Source organism: Hippopotamus amphibius, chromosome 3, assembly GCF_030028045.1.
Source record: "Hippopotamus amphibius kiboko isolate mHipAmp2 chromosome 3, mHipAmp2.hap2, whole genome shotgun sequence".
NCBI lineage: Eukaryota > Metazoa > Chordata > Mammalia > Artiodactyla > Hippopotamidae > Hippopotamus > Hippopotamus amphibius.
The window spans coordinates 43780215-43797164 of NC_080188.1; the positions used below are offsets into that span (position 1 = coordinate 43780215).

The 16950-nt window shown below is 38.7% G+C and overlaps 1 protein-coding gene across 3 annotated transcripts in view; it reads left to right on the forward strand.

Annotated features, from left to right (window-relative positions):
* The window catches only part of SLC4A4 (solute carrier family 4 member 4), a 336115-nt gene that overhangs the window by 279758 nt on the left and 39407 nt on the right, over positions 1 to 16950 (forward strand). For all 3 annotated transcript variants that reach the window (XM_057726750.1, XM_057726751.1, XM_057726752.1), the window contains exons 17-18: positions 14727 to 14840; positions 16485 to 16646. In XM_057726750.1, the coding sequence (XP_057582733.1) occupies positions 14727 to 14840; positions 16485 to 16646 (276 nt within the window). The remainder of the gene's footprint in view (positions 1 to 14726; positions 14841 to 16484; positions 16647 to 16950) is intronic.

Sequence of the window (16950 nt, forward strand, 5' to 3'; positions counted from 1 at the left end):
TGGAGATTAATCCTTTGTCTGTTGATTTGTTTGCAAATATTTTCTCCCATTCTGAGGGTTGTCTTTTCGTCTTGCTTATAGTTTCCTTTGCTGTGCAGAAGCTTTGAAGTTCATTAGGTCCCACTTATTTATTTTTGTTTTAATTTCCATTATTCTAGGGGGTGAATCAAAAAAGATCTTGTTATTTACATCGAAGAGTGTTCTTCCTTTGTTTTCCTGTAGGAGTTTTATAGTGTCTGGCCTTACATGTAGGTCTTTAATCCATTTTGAGTTTATTTTTGTGTATGGTGTTAGGGAGTATTCTAATTTCATTCTCTTACATGTAGCTGTCCAGTTTTCCCAACACCACCTATTGAAGAGGCTGCCTTTTCTCCATTGTATATCCTTGCCTCCTTTGTCATAGATTAGTTGACCATAGTTTATCTCTGGGCTTTCTATCCTGTTCCATTGAGCTATATTTCTGTTTTTGTGCCAGTACCATACTGTCTTGATCACTGTAGCCTTGCAGTATAGCCTGAAGTCAGGAAGCCTGATACGACCAATTCCGTCTTTCCTTCTCAAGATTTCTTTGGCTATTTGGGGTCTTTTGCATTTCAATACAAATCGTAAAATTTCTTGTTCTAGTTCTGTGAAAAATGCCATTGGTAATTTGATCGGGATTGCATTGAATCTGTAAATTGCTTTCAGTAATATAGTCATTTTCACAATGTTGATTCTTCCAATCCAAGAACATGGTATGTCCCTCCATCTGTTTGTGTCTTTTTTGATTTCTTTCATTAGTGTCTTATAGTTTTCTGAGTACAGGTCTTTTACCTCCTTGGTTAGGTTTATTCCTAGGTATTTTATTCCTTTTGTTGCAATGGTGAATGGGATTGTTTCCTTAATTTATCTTTCTGATCCTTCATTGTTGCTGTATAGAAATGCAAGAGATTTCTGTGTGTTAATTTTGTATCCTGCAACTTTACCAAATTTGTTGATTAGCTCAAGTAGTTTTCTGGTGGCATCTTTAGGATTTTCTATGTATAGTATCATGTCATCTGTTGAACAGTGACAGTTTACTTCTTTTCCACTTTGGATTCTTTTTATTTCTTTTTCTTCTCTGATTGCTGTGGCAAGGACTTCCAAAACTATGTTGAATAGTAGTGGTGAGAGTGGACATCCTTGTCTTGTTCCTGACCTTAGAGGGAATGCTTCCAGTTTTTCACCATTGAGAATGATGTTTGCTGTGTGTTTGTCATATATGGCCTTTATTATGTTGAGGTAGGTTCCCTCTATGCCCACCTTCTGGAGAGTTTTTGTCATAAATGGGTGTTGAATTTTGTCAAAAGCTTTTTCGGCATCTATTGAGATGATCATGTGGTTTTTATCCTTCAGTTTGTTCATATGGTGTATCACATTGATTGATTTGCGTATATTGAAGAAAACTTGCATTCCAGGGATAAACCCCACTTGATCATGGTGTATGATCCTTTGAATGTGTTGTTGGATTCTGTTGGCTAGTATTTTGTTGAGGATTTTTGCATCTAAATTCATCAGTGATATTGGTCTGTAGTTTTCTTTTTTTGTAGTATGTTTGTCTGGTTTTGGTATCAGGGTGATGGTGGCTTCATAAAATGAGTTTGGGAGCGTTCCTTCCTCTGCAATTTTTTGGAACAGTTTGAGAAGGATGGGTGTTAGCGCTTCTCTAAATGTTTGATAAAATTCGCCTGTGAATCCATCTGGTCCTGGACTTTTGTTTGTTGGGAGATTTTTAATCATAGTTTCGATTTCATTACTTGTGATTGGTCTGTTCATATTTTCTCTGTCTTCCTGATTCAGTCTTGGAAGTTTATACCTTTCTAAGAATCTGTCCATTTCATCCAGGTTGTCCATTTTATTGGCACATAGTTGCTTGTAGTAATCTCTTATGGTGCTTTTTATTTCTGCAGTGTCCATTGTAACTTCTCCTGTTTCCTTTCTAATTTTATTGATTTGAGTCCTCTCCCTCTTTTTCTTGATGAGTCTTGCTAGAGGTTTATTGATTTTATTTATCTTCTCAAAGAACCAGCTTTTAGTTTTATTGATTTTTGCTATTGTTTTCTTTGTCTCCATTTCATTTATTTCTGCTCTGATCTTTATGATTTCTGTGCGTCTACTAACTTTGGGTTTTGTTTGCTCTTCTTTCTCTAGTTTCTTTAGGTGTAAGGTTAGATTGTTTATTTGGGATGTTTCTTGTTTCTTGAGGTAGGATTGTATTGCTATAAAATTCCCTCTTAGAACTGCCTTTGCTGCATCCCATAGGTTTTGGATCGTTGTGTTTTCATTGTCATTTGTCTCTAAGTATTTTTTCATTTCCTCTTTGATTTCTCCAGTGATCTGTCGGTTATTTAGTAGCGTATTGTTTAGCCTCCATGTGTTTGTGTTTTTTACAGTTTTTTTCCTGTAAGTGATTTCTAATCTCATAGCCTTGTGGTCAGAAAAGATGCTTGATACGATTTCAATTTTCTTGAATTTACCAAGGCTTGATTTATGACCCAAAATGTGACCTATCCTGGAGAATGTTCCATGTGCACTGGAGAATAACGTGTAATCTGCTGTTTTGGGATATAATGTCCTATAGATGTCTATTAAATCCAGCTGATTTGTTGTGTCATTTAAAGCTTGTGTTTCCTTATTAATTTTCTGTGTGGATGATCTGTCCATTGGTGTAAATGGGGTGTTAAATTCCCCCACTATGATTGTGTTACTGTTGATTTCCTCTTTCATAGTTGTTAGCATTTGCCTTATATATTGAGGTGCTCCTATATTGGGTGCATATATATTTATAATTGTTATCTCTTCTTCTTGGATTGATCCCTCGATCTTTATGTAGTGTCCTTTCATGTCTTGTAACATTTTTTATTTTAAACTCTATTTTATCTGATATAAGTATCACTACTCCAGCTTTCTTTTGATTTCCATTTGCATGGAATATCTTTTTCCATCCACTCACTTTCAGTCTGTATGTGTCCCTAGGTCTGAAATGGGTCTCTTGTAGACAGCATACATATGGGTCTTGTTTTTGTATCCATTCAGCCAGTCTGTGTCTTTCAGTTGGTGCATTTAGTCCATTTACATTCAAGGTAATTATCGATATGTATGTTCCTATTACTATTTTCTTAATTGTTTTGTTTTTGTTTCTGTAGGTCCTTTTCTTCTCTTATGTTTCCCACTTAGAGAAGTTCCTTTAGCATTTGTTGTAAGGCTGGTTTGGTGGTGCTGAATTCTCTCAGCTGTTGCTTGTCTGTAAAGCTTTTGATTTCTCCATCGAATCTGAATGAGATCCTTGCTGGGTAGACTATTCTTGGTTGTAGGTTCTTCCCTTTCATCACTTGAAATATATTCTGCCATTCCCTTCTGGCTTGCAGAGTTTCTGCTGAGAAATCAGCTGTTAACCTTATGGGAATTCCCTTGTATGTTATTTGTTTTTTTCCCTTGTTGCTTTTAATAACTTTTCTCTGTCTTTAATTTTTGCCAATTTGACTACTATATGTCTTGGCATGTTTCTCCTTGGGTTTATCCTGCCTGGGACTCTCTGTGCTTCCTGGACTTGGGTAGCTATTTCCTTTCCTGTGTTAGGGAAGTTTTCAACTATAATCTCTTCCAGTATTTTCTTGGGTCCTTTCTCTCTCTCTTCTCCTTCTGAGACCCCTATAGTGCGAATGTTGGTGCATTTAACGTTGTCCCAGAGGTCTCTTAGGCTGTCTTCAGTTCTTTTCATTCTTTTTTCTTTATTCTTTTCCGCATCAGTGATTATCATCATTCTGTCTTCTAGCTCACTTATTCACCCTTCTGCCTCAGTTAATCTGCTATTGGTTCCTTCTAGTGTATTTTTCATTTCAGTTATTGTGTTGCATATCTCTGTTTGTTTGCTCTTTAATTCTTCTAGGTCTTTGTTAAACTTTTCTTGCAACTTTTCAATCTTTGCATCCAGTCTTTTTTCAAAGTCCTGGATCATCTTCACCATCATTATTCTGAATTCATTTTCTGGAAGGGTGCCTATCTCCTCTTCATTTAGTTGTTTTTCTGTTGTTTTATGTTGTCCTTTCACCTGTTACAAAGTCTTTTGCCTTTTCATTTTCTCTGTCTTTCTGTGGCTGTGGTTTTCAGTTCCACCAGATGAAATACTGCTGATTCTATTTGATTCTGCTGTCTGCCCTCTTGTGGAGGAAGCTTTGTAGGAGGCTCATGGGTGCTTCCTGATGGGAGGGACTGATGGTGGGTTGGGCTGGGTGGGCAGAGCTCAGTAAGACTTTAATCTGATTTGGTGGGTGGAGCTCAGTGACACTTTATTCTACTTGTCTGCCAGTGGGTGGGGCTGTGTTCCCACCCTGGTGGTCGTTTGGCCTGAGGCGACCCAGCACTGGAGCTTACAGGCTCTTTGGTGGAGCTAATGTTGGATTCTGGAAGGGCTCACACCAATGAGCACTTCTCAGAACCCCTGCTGCCAGTGCCCCTGTCTCCTTGGTGAGCCACAGCTGCCCCCCACCTCTGCAGGCAACCCTCCAACACCAGCAGGTAGGTCTGGTTCAGTCTCCTATGGGGTCACTGCTCCTCCCCCCTGGGTCCTGGTGAGCACACTTTTTTGTGTGCCCTCCAAGAGTGGAGTATCCGTTTCCCCCAGTCCTGTGGAGGTCCTGCAATCAAATCCCACTGGCTTTCAAAGTCTGATTCTCTGGGGATTCCTCCTCCTGTTGCTGGACCTCCAGGTTAGGAAACCTGACGTGGGGCTCAGAATCTTCAGGACTTCTGCGGTATAACTGTTCTCCAGCTTGTGAGTCACTCACCCAGCATTTATGGGATTTGATTTTAACGCGATTGCGCCCCTCCTACCATCTCATTGCGGCTTCTCCTTTGTCTCTGGATGTGGGGTGGGTTTTTTTTGGTTAGTTCCAGTGTCTTTCTGTCGATGGTTGTTCAGCAGTTAGTTGTAATTCCAGTGCTCTTGCAAGAGGGAGTGAGCGCACGTCCTCCTACTCTGCCATCTTGATTCTTCCCTCCTAGATTCTTATATACTGTATTCTACAATTAAAACTTACATGCTTAAACATGTTAAATTAGTTTGTGACTACAGTGACAATAATCAAACATAACTGTTACTGCTTTCTCACTCACAGCAACAACTCATGTGAAACCTCTAAAACTGCAAAATGCTAGTACTGGATGGCTCTGCCCTTGCCGTACAAAATGTCCGATTCTCCTTTAGCTCACAGTCATTGCTCTCTTGTACTCTCATTTCCAAATGTTTGTATGAGTTATTAGTCGACAAAGACTTTAAACTATTGGGAAACTGTTGTACTTCTATTTTATTCCTCACATCAGTGAGCACCTGGTTGGATGCAGGCTAGGTACTCAATACCTATTGACTAGTGGAAAGCACTCAAGTAGAGATAAGTGCTGCAATTTATGGAAAGAGCACAGATGTAGGAACCCAGAAGCCGTAGATGCTCATGCCAGCACTGCCAGTAACTAACAGTGAGCCCTTTGATAGCTAACTGTGGACTTTAGTCCACACCCATAAGGGGAGAGCCCGGCTAGATGACAGTGAACATCCTTTAAACTCTAGTACGCTATATTTTTAAAGAGAGTTTTCTGATTCCATCTCCTAAAATAAATTCTTGGTATTACACCTGTGCTTATAGCAATGATCAGGACTTGCAGATTCCCAAAAGTTCATTATTATCTCCCTGTTTATGCCAGGTCTGCTTTTGCAGCTGCGGCCAGCCTCTCTCTGTGGATGGTCCACAATTGCCATCTAGCAAACTCAAAAGGTGGGGTTGTCCTTCCACAGGGGAATGTACTTATCTTCCTGTATTCCTTACCTCAGCTAATAAATATCACCTGTCTTCACAGCCACCCAGGATCAAAATCTTAAAATCATACTTGATGTATCAGTCAGAGTCCCAGCAGGAAGCAAATCATACACTCAAATTAGGATAGTCTGGGGGGTTTAATGAAAGCAGCATTTGCAAAGGTGAGATTAGGTTTAGGAAAACCACAAGGGAGAGTGTAGTGTCTGGTAACAGTAGGACTGTTACTATCCGTAACTCAAAGGATGTGGAAAGGGAGTGGTTACTGGAACCTGGAAGATGAGAGAATAGTAGAGAGAGCTTTCCTGAAAGGCCCCATGACCTTGGATTGAGGGATTTAGCCAGCAACCTCAAAGGGATATAGCTATGGGAATCAGTACTCTGATCTCCCTCCTCTCCTGATGACCTGCCCAGGCTGAACCCTTCTGAAATCTGGAGAGCAAGTGAGCCTATTGTAGGCCATACAGGTCAGCCTCCCAAGGCAGAGAGCCTGGTGGAAAAGAGTAGAAATGGATCTGGTATGACAAAAGATGATATCCATTGATTTACCTTTCCAGGTTTTTCCTTATCAAGTTAAACTCGTCAACCCCCTTGCTTACCCTGCTTACTCTTCTTTATATGTACATTTCTGGTCCCCTCGTTCAGTCTCTCATTGCCTTTGCATAGACCAGGGTTGGTTATTCACTCTTTCCTTACCTCATGAAGCCACTGGCAGTCCATCGGTGTGAGCATTTGAAATGAAACAGTTTGCCTTTGCTAGCCTGTCCATCAGGAATTTAATTTGTCTGTCAGGCACTTGCAGAGAGCCTAATGCTCAGTGGAACGTGGTGGAGTAGCAGTTCCCCACTGACTGCCCCCTTTGTGCTCCCCATCCCTTTTAGAGGGGCGCATTAGTCTGTTATCTCATACATTTACTCTTCTGTTACATCAGCCTCAAGTCTTTCTCCAGTGTTTTGTCATCAAAACTTCTTGAAGGAGCATCACAGCATAATCTGTGATCTTCCGTGGCAGATGGCCCGGGGCATTAACAGTAAATGCTCTTCTAGAGTCCCCTACCAACAAGTGATGGTGCTCATGGAGCAGAGATGCCATCACTGCAATATGTGGAGGCAAAATGAAAGCAGTCTGCTTGAAGATGGAGCAGGATTGTGATCAGTAGAACTCATAAAGCTATAGCGCCTCTGCGTTAGGCAGAATTATTGGTACTTTAATATAGTCAGATGTAGAGTGGCCTGATGATGTATGCAATAGGTATGAAAATGTTTTTCTTAAGGATCTACTTAATCTCCTGTTTTTCTTCCCCTTAGAATAAGTAACAGGTCTAACCTTCCCATGAATCGCTATAATGGTGAGATTCTTAAATATTCTTCTGATTGTTATCGCCATTTAAATAGAGAAGGTCAGTAAGTTCCAGGTACCATTAATAGCTTTGACAATTTCTATGCTTTATTTAGATGACATTTGAGCAGAGTGTTCTTTGATATCTTTTTTAAAAAAATTAACAGTATTCTGAATCCTATAGTTAATTAGTATATTCATTCAATACTGAAAAAAATTATTTTGAGTCTAATGTGTGCTTGATACAATACTGGATGGTAAGGATGCAAAGACAAGTAATTCATGGTCCTGGAACATAGTAGGAACTTAATATATTTGTTGAATAAATTAGATTTTTGAGTTTTTAAATGAGATGATTCATTTTGATCCTTCTACCCCATTCATGCTGTCTACTATGAGGTCACACTTTGGTGACTTCATGTGACCTAAGTAAATTGATGGTGGTCTTTGAGGAACTTTGAGAAGAAAGTGTAAGGCTTCAGGAATTTCAGTGAAAACACAATGAGCATTTTAGTTAGGTGACACATGTAGTTTTTATCCATGTAAAACACAGTTTAGGATTCCACAATTAGCTGTGTTTTTGGAACCATAATTCCTAGTTGGCATTTTGGCCTGTGACAGTTCTATTAACATTGGGTGTGTTTAGTTTATAAACAACTCTTTACAAGAATCAGGTAACCTCCCTACTCTGTTTTTTTTTTCCTCTCAGAAACTTTCTTGATGAATGGTAAAAACTATCAAACTGAAACAAATAATGTATCCAAATATGAGGAAGAAATAGTGGGCCTGTATTCTTTGTCCCATGCTAGTGTTAATAATACTGGGTGACATTTGGCTGGTTCTTGCAGAAACATCAGACCACATCCTGCCACTGAAACTCATTCAGAAAACTACTTTGCTGTCAGTAAAAGAGAATCAGATTTTCAAATTCTTGTGTTATTTTGTACCAAGGAGAATAATTTTTAAAGTCAAATTTGTTTTTCATCAGAAACTCATTTTCATATTTTTTTAAGAATGACGAAGGGATATTTGCTTCTGAACACAACCCAGTCTGTTCAACATTCAACGAAGATTACAAATACTTACGTTTTTGTGGACGTAGGACAAAAAATAGTCAACCTGGATTGAGCCTGAAGAAAAAAAACGGCTAGGAGTGCTGATTGGCCAAGGTGTTTTTGAGAATTTTGTTTGTTTGTTTGTTTGTTTGTTTTTTGCAGAGTCCCTTTTGCCATGTGATGTGAGAGATTTTAATATGGTGACTTAGAGGTAGTCTGTGGACAGAAGTCATTTTGCCCATGGTACCTTGTCAGTCAGAAGCACCATAGAAAAGTCACCAGCGTTGAAATCCATCAACACAAAATGATCTCCTACTCCATTTCTAGATTACCTAGTTTATACGTAGGACTTACCAGTAGTTCTTTTTAAATTCAAGATGTTGTACCTTAATATAAATTATAAAACCACCTTCCTTTTAAAGCCCTTTATTATAATGGTTTTGGGGGGATGTATCCAAGAAGACCCTATTAGAAGATCAGGAAATTTTGATAATTGGGTCTTAATCATTGAATTTTAGTATTAGGACTTTGAATACCGTCTAGTCCAACGTTGCCTCTTCACTTCTGACAAGAGCTCATCTGAGGGCTGCTCAAACGCTTCCCGGAACAGGAACTTTCCATCTCCGAAGACGTTCCTGATAGAGACACAAATCTGCTTTTCCACAGCCTCTGTCCACAGCTTCTGCCCTTGCCCTTTGAAGCTACACAGAACAAGTCTAGTCTTTCTTTCCTATGACAGATTTCACATATTTGAAGGCAGTTTCTCCCTATAACTTCTCGAGGCCTCCCGTCATTTTGTATGTGATGTGATTTCTGGACTCCTATTCCGCTGGTCATCCTTCTCTGAGTCAGCTCCAGATTTGCAGTTTCAACATAGAATATAGTGGCCAGATTGGGACATAGTATTTCCCAGGTGGTTGACTCATTTGCTTCTGGCACTCACTCATTTGGCTCTTTGTTCTACTGCTCAGTTTGAGGCAGAATGGAAGAAGAGGCCCGTGACTACTAGAGTCTCCTTAGCTTCCCTGCTGAACCACTTCCTTAGGCCTACTCCCCTCTGTTCCCTGCTTAGAAAAACAATTTTTTTTCTGGTAGACTTTCACTGGCAAGCTCTAAGCCCCTCCTAGATAAATTGCCCAATCCGATTTCCTTCTGTGTTCCCTGAATTTCTCTGACTCTAGAGCTTATGGCATTTAAATCCTGGAGTCTAAATCAGACTTTCCTTTTATTGAATTCTAATTATAGTGGGTATTATTGATTCAAAATACAGTGTATTATGATCACTATCCTGATACTAATGCTTATTTCTTTTGTAGTGCTGTATAGCATTGGCTATTGGGGGAATCAAATTTTAAAATTTTCACGGTACTTTGTGCCTTTTCATGACTGCCAAAAGGCACATGTTTGTCTGGCCTACTTTTTTTTTTCCATCAGGAATAAATGCTTTTTTACACCGTTGCTTAGCATTTCCCAAGCACAGCAATCACGAGAGGAATTGACATCATGAATTAATATTTATTGAGAACCCACAGGGTGCCTGCTGCTGTGCTTGTCTCTTTATAACAGCTCCATCCGTTGAGAACAGTTCTGCAGGCTCACAGCCTTTCCCCCAGTTAATTTAGGAGCAGCTGCAATCCTCACAAAGTGAAAACCAAATATCCTCTGGGGCTTCAGAGGAACCCAGTTCATTTTTTTTCCCTGTAAATTAACTAGCTTCTCGCTGTTGGTGTCTCAATGATTATGACTCTCTTAATAATTAATACAGTATAATCCTTCATGAAGAGTATGTGTATCATAGATTTATTGGGTTGTTTTTGCCCAAGAACAAGAGAACAGTGTATGGTTATTTGAATTTTTATTTTATTTATTTTCCCTTCCCATCCACTTAATTTCTTCTTTGCTTTGGTAGTTTAAATATTTAAGTTGGTTGCTTTTTATTAGATTCATTGAGATATTTTGTTTTTCTTCAGGACAGAAATATTTTTCTCCTCTTCATTTTTATAATTAAAAAATGGTAAACAAAAATAAAAGAGCTCAAAGCCATTCTGATATAAAAGAATCTTAGTTGAAACATGCTTTTCTTTTCCCCATTCATGAATGGAGGTAGGAATTACCATATGTCATAGCACATCTGTATACCATTCAAAAAAAACCAGCAAACTTTTTTATAGTAAGTTCTTGATATATATGAATTAACTTGTGTTTCATTTAGATGGTGATAGTTTATATTCCTAGGATAGTAAAGTTTGAGCCTGGAGAGACTTATTAGCATTTGATTGGATGGACCCATTAGTTATGATGTTTGTCCAAGCTAAGTTTGAAGCCTCTAAATCCACAGGATTGGGCATGCAATCTTGTGGGAACAGTTTTCTCATGAAAACTTTGGCACTTCTACTTTTAATCATTACCAGTGATAGCTAGTAGGGAATTAGGAACTATGGGTTTCTAATTTGATTTTTCTCTATATATATTAACACATAAAAGGGGACTGTTCTGGAGTTTTTGAAAGAGGCCAAGTTTGAAGAAAAGGGAAGGTAAAATGAATTTTTAAAATGAAAGGAAGTTCACACATGTTTCTTTTGCTAAATGTGTTTGGAAATGTGAGAAGGACCCAAACAGAGTAATTCTTATCTCCTTGAAGACAGACGCCAAGCTCCTGTACCTGAAGACAGACGCCAATACTCCTGTCCCAGAGTATATCTAGTAAGCTGGTGTACTCAGAACTTGACATTTTTAGGGCACTTACTAGTTTCTACTGTTGGTTTTGCCTCATTCAAATTAAAGTTTAATTTTAGTATAAGGTAAGACCTGAAGAGCCTGCTAAAATAGCACCCCTACCTGCCTTCGCTAATTAGAGGATTTAGAGTTGAATAAAAAAGTGGCCTGGGAAAAATCAATTTCCTTGACTGTGAAGTTTAAGCTAGATCCAGTATCTTAGAAATTAATGTCTTACAATAAACACTTTTCAGGAGTGATTTCTGAGGTACCTGAACCATATTGTACAATTTAAGGGGCAGGAAGGGGAAATAGAAGTGAGTATATTTTACAGAACATATAACCCTAGCTGTGATTTTTTTAATGAGATTAAGCAATATTATTAACAGTAGTTTTTCTTTCCCCATACATTTTAAGAAATGTAATACTGAATAATTAGCATTTGACTTTTTAGCTACTGTTATACCTGTAGCATAATAGTCCCACACTTGACAAGAATGCCATTGCCAAAGAATTCTACCAGATTTATATATATAATATATAAATTTGTGAAGCTAATAAGCTAAAATAGATAAACTATTTATTTATATTATTTTCCCATGGCTGCTGTATCAAATTGCCACAAACAAGATGGCTTAAGGCAGTACATTTATTGTCTTGAGATTTGGAGGTCAGAAATCTGGAATGTGTCTCAACGGGCTAAAATCAAGGTGTTGGCAGGCTGTGTTCTTTCTGAAGGCTCTGGGGGAGAGTGCATTTCCTTGCCTTTTCCAGCTTCTAGAGGCTGCCCACATTCCTTGGCTCTTGGCCCCATTCTTCCATGTTCAAAGCCAGCAGTGGCCAGTGAAGTCTTTCTCATGCTGCATTACTCTGACACGGATTCTCCTGCCTCCCTCTTTCATTTACAGGGATACTTGTAATTGCACTGGACCCACTGGAATAATCCCGGATGGTTTCCCCAATCCCAGGGTCATCTGATTAGTACCCTTGATTCTATCTGCAACTCTAATTCTCCCTAGCTATGTAACATTACACATTCACAGGTTCCAGGAATTAGGTGTCTTTAGAGGGGCATTACTCTGTCTTCTACATTATCTGACCTAAATTTTAACATGATTATTCTGGGTGATACCGTGGCAATGTCCTGAAGTGGGTGAATGTAGAGACAGAAAGACAGGAAGCAGGAACCATTTGAGGTAAAGCAGTGGTTTAGACAAGGGTGGGAATAGCAATGGAGGTGATGAAAAGAGACAGGATTCTGGATATGTTTTGAAAGTAATTTGCTGACCTATTAGATGTAGGGTGTGAGAGAAAAAGAAGAGTTGCGTGGATGGTCAAAAGTTTTGGGCCAAAGCAATAGGAAAAAATAAGCTGCCATTAATTAAGATGGAGAAAACTACTGAAAGAACAGGTTTAGGGCTCCAGTGCTGGGTTTGTGGAAGGCTGAGAATGGCTCCTCTCCTAATTAAAGCAGCAGCATTTCCCCGGTGCCTGGTAGTGATTCCAGTCGGGCAGATCTGTGCCGTAGAAGGGCCCTAGGGGAATTTCTACCAAGAAATGGCGAGGTGGATTCATTGGCTACCCTCTGCTTCCCTTTTCCTGTTCATGGGACCAGGGCGGCGGGGGGGGGGGGGCAGCGGGGAGCACTGCTTTTTCAGTAACCATTACCCTCTTTTGGAACAACTTCTAGGATATCTAAGTTGTCAGCAAGTTGGATTTGCTGAGTCAGGATTGGGAGGGTGATGGAGAACGTCTTGTTTGCCTTTGCAGTGACCTCTAGTCTTCCAGTGATTCATGACCCACTGGACAGAGTGATTGTTTTAACATCTTGATATACTCCTGAACCTGCTTCACAACGACCATCTCTTGCCAAGCCATCCTGAACTTCCTGTGTCAAAACTTGCTTGCACAAAACTTAAGAAATGGGTGTTTCCTCCAGTACTGAGCCCCTGGGAAGCATCCATTTTCTGCAGGGATTCCAGATACTTCCAACCAAAATGAGCTCTGAGTGACAGTTTCATATTATTATTGGATTTTTATTTCTTGTTTCTTGGAATTCAAGATTCCTTTCAAAGACCTCCTGACAGTAGATTATTTGGTTATTCCAGTGGTTTCTGCAGCCAAAGCAGTTTTTTGGAACTTGAAATAACCTGAGTTAATGTACATTAGGAGAGTTTGTCATGTTGCAGGTGTTATGCTAAGCACTTTCAGGGCTTATCCTATTTAATTCTTCTGACAGACCCATGAAGTTGTAGGGATTATTTTGGCTACATTTTGCAGTTGAACTAATAAAGCTAAGAAAGGATAAGTATTTATAAGTAGGAAGTAATGGTACTGGAGTTCCAACACAGGTAATCTGACTATAGAAACTATGCTTCTAACTGCTGTACTGTATGTTTTCCCCGGATTGATGCCAACCATCTATTTGTGCTTGAAATTATTGTGTGTGATTGGTGTTAGATTGCCCCTGAAAGTCTCATAGCTGGCTGGCTGCTCCTCTGTGTGTACTTCTCCAGAAAGCTAAATCAGTCCTCCAAGAGAGAAAGGAACTTCTGGCCAAAAGGGCCATCTTTGATCCTGCTGCTAGTTAGTACCCAAGGCTCCTGACACCTGGTCACGGTCAAGAATTGAGCACTACTATGTCCTTCACACCCACATCGCCAAGTAATTCCATTCTCCACTTCAGTTTCTGTTGAACACCTGATTGCAGTAGTCTTACTGCTCTTTCCAGTGGCCCTCTGTCCTGAGAACTGTGCAGCCACTCAGCCTATCATTGATCTCTCTTAATCCAGCAGCACCAGAAAGCTGACTACTTAACCTGCGATAACGTGATCACTGTTGAATCAATCCTGATTTTGTTTAGGAGCAGGGTTCTTCGTGTATGACTTGACTGTGAACTTCATGAAGACATGGATTCTGTCTGTTTTGTTCACTGTGGTATCCCTAGTGCCAAGCAACGTATTAGGTACTTAGAGTTGGCCCTCCGTTTTCACGGAAGCAGAAACTGTGAATACAGAGGGCTGAATGTGCTAAGTAAATTTTTGTTGAATTATCAAATTATGCACAACCATGTGTACATACCTTATGGGGAAACTCAGCTGTCTGTGCTCTAGTAATGCTCGTAGGCCACTGTCAGTGCCACTAGACACCGCAGAGGAATCACCAACCAACTAAATGGTCCCATGCTCCCGTACTGACTCAAAAATGGCCATTCTGCACCCACTGCATGGGAAGGGTTTATGTGTAATGCACAGCCAGTAAAGCCTAGCCCTTGTCCTGACCAGAGGCTGGTACTTAGGAAGTTTAGGTGACCATACTTAAGAGTGGTGGAGAAAGAGCTGCTCTACATACAGGAGATTTTAGGCACTAGCCTAGAGTGAAACATATTTTCTTTGGCAAAGTTAGTGAAGCCATCAGATTTCTGTCTTCCATCACTTTTTGTTTCTCTGAGATCTTAAGCGCATTCATTAGACTGATACTATAACCCTTTCCCTGCTTGGAGTTTTCAGGTTACCTGTGGAATTTATCTTGCTCTGTACTCACAGTGTGACCTCCCAAATAATAAACACACACACACACACACACACACACACACACTGACCTGTGGCCAGGTAAGAAAGTGATGCAAAAGCAATTTTAAAAATAATCTCTCTGCAGTATGACACCTCCTTTAATTTGTTAATAAGGCTGTTACTGTAAATGGTTAGCAAATACAGAATTCTTCATTCACTTCAGAGGCAAATATATGTATCCAGTGCTTAATGGTCCCTGGTTTCTTTTATTTTCCCAGGCAAGAAAGCTGATCAGTGACTTTGCCATTATCTTGTCCATTCTCATCTTTTGTGTAATAGATGCCCTAGTAGGTGTGGATACTCCAAAGCTGATTGTGCCAAGTGAGTTCAAGGTAGGTGAACTTCTATCTTTTGGTCATTCCTAGAATTCTTTGGTTTTCTTTCCTATTCTAGTTTGTTGTATCTCTCTTTGAGTTAGTTTTGTATAGTTATCCATTTATTTCATAAATGGTCTCTTGCTAGGTGCATATATACATTTTGTCTATTTTTTCACTAAAATTAAATGCCTGACTAGGACTAAATGCAAGGTTCACATTATATTGATTTTTATTGGAAATGCATTTCAGTAACATTATAAACTCTGCTTTATATTTTGAGTATTTAAAAATATCCAGAGTATTTTCAAACAATTTATAACCTTGATCCATATAATAATTCTAGGTTGCAATGTAACTATCGTCATCCTAATTTTATGAAGTTGAGACTGAAGCTTATGAAAATTAAGTAAAATACCCAAGGTTACATTACCAATTCAATGCTCTTTTCGTTCTACCAAACTACCTGCCATATATATACATGTGTGTATATAATGTGCATTTTAATTATTACAAAGAAGATACAGGAATTATTCATTTTATAAACCTGTTGGCATGTGCAAGCCTAATGGGTAAAATTTACATCTCAGTCATTCTTAAATATCCATATCTCATTTTCCACTATAAGTCTTTTACTTATTTTCTAGAACACTTCTAACCTCTGTCTTCATCACTGAGAATCATATATTTGCTAAGAAAAGTTAAACTAACTGCAGTTTTAGCTTAATGACTACCTAATGAGAAAGGGATGTCTATGTTATAGCAAACAAAGTGTTTTTTGCATTTTCTCTGTCATGACACATTTATTAGCAAAGGTAAGTTCTCATTTATTTAGTCCTTAGTTCATTTAAGTCAATTTTTATTGAATGTGTGCTTTGAGTCAAGCTCTATACTGGGAATTGAAATGCATTGAAGAGTAAGACAAAGTTCCTTTCCTTACCAGCTCGCAACCTGGTAAAGGTAGTGAAGTGTGGATAGATTCAGTGATGGAGTTATGAGCAAAATGAGACGAGTATTTTCAGAGGAGAGGTGAGGCTTTCTTGATAGTAAATGTGGAGAAAATAATTCATAGATAGGATTCTGTTTTAGTTTATTTGTATTGTTTAAAATTAGAGAAAGAATAGGCGAAATATGAAATTAAGAACGCTCAGAATATTTAAATAAGCTTACTTATAACAAAATATTTGTAGCTTTTTATATATTGATATTATGAAATCATTTCAATTTGGCAGTAGTAGTAATAACGTCAGTATCATTGCTAAAATGCATGAATAAAATTCATGGTGGTTTTGTAATTTTTTGCCTACCTCATTACTGAATATTACATTTGGGGTTTTCTTATGGCTACCCCTTAAACTTAAATCTCTTTCTTCCATCCTGAGTCTTATCTTAGAGCATCCTAAATGTGCAAAATGGCATTTACTTCTTTTCCATCACCCTATATTCTTAGTTTCCTTCATTTAAAACATTGCCTTAATAATAACTTCCTTTAGGAAGTTTTTGGTGAATAATCTTTGTTCAAGCTATCCGTAAAACTGTTTCTCTTTTTTAATATATTGGCTCTCCAAATATAAAATTGTGTCTCCTCCGTTGATTTTTCACCAAGTAGTATTTTTTCACCAAGTAATATTGTTTTAATAAATGTTTTCCCTCTACTTCAAGCCAACAAGTCCAAACCGAGGTTGGTTTGTTCCACCATTTGGAGGAAACCCCTGGTGGGTGTACCTTGCAGCTGCTATACCTGCTTTGTTGGTCACCATTCTGATTTTCATGGACCAACAAATCACAGCTGTGATTGTAAACAGGAAAGAACATAAACTCAAGGTAAATATTCATGATAATGGTCATCATTGCCTTCTTCTTTCTTTATAGTACTTGAAAATACTGATTGCTTCAAAAGCAAGATAGTTTTATAGGGGTTAAAGCTCATGTTCCTTAAGACTTTGCAGAGTCATACATCACCCTGTGTGGACACATCTCCTCAATATAATACTTTTGGAAAACCTTATTTAAACCTGAAAAAATAGTTTCAAATCATTTTCTTCACCATTTGAGAGGGCGATATAAACTGTTTACCACCCAGCCACTGTTATCCTGCATCTCATTTTAATATGGTAATTGTCCTTAA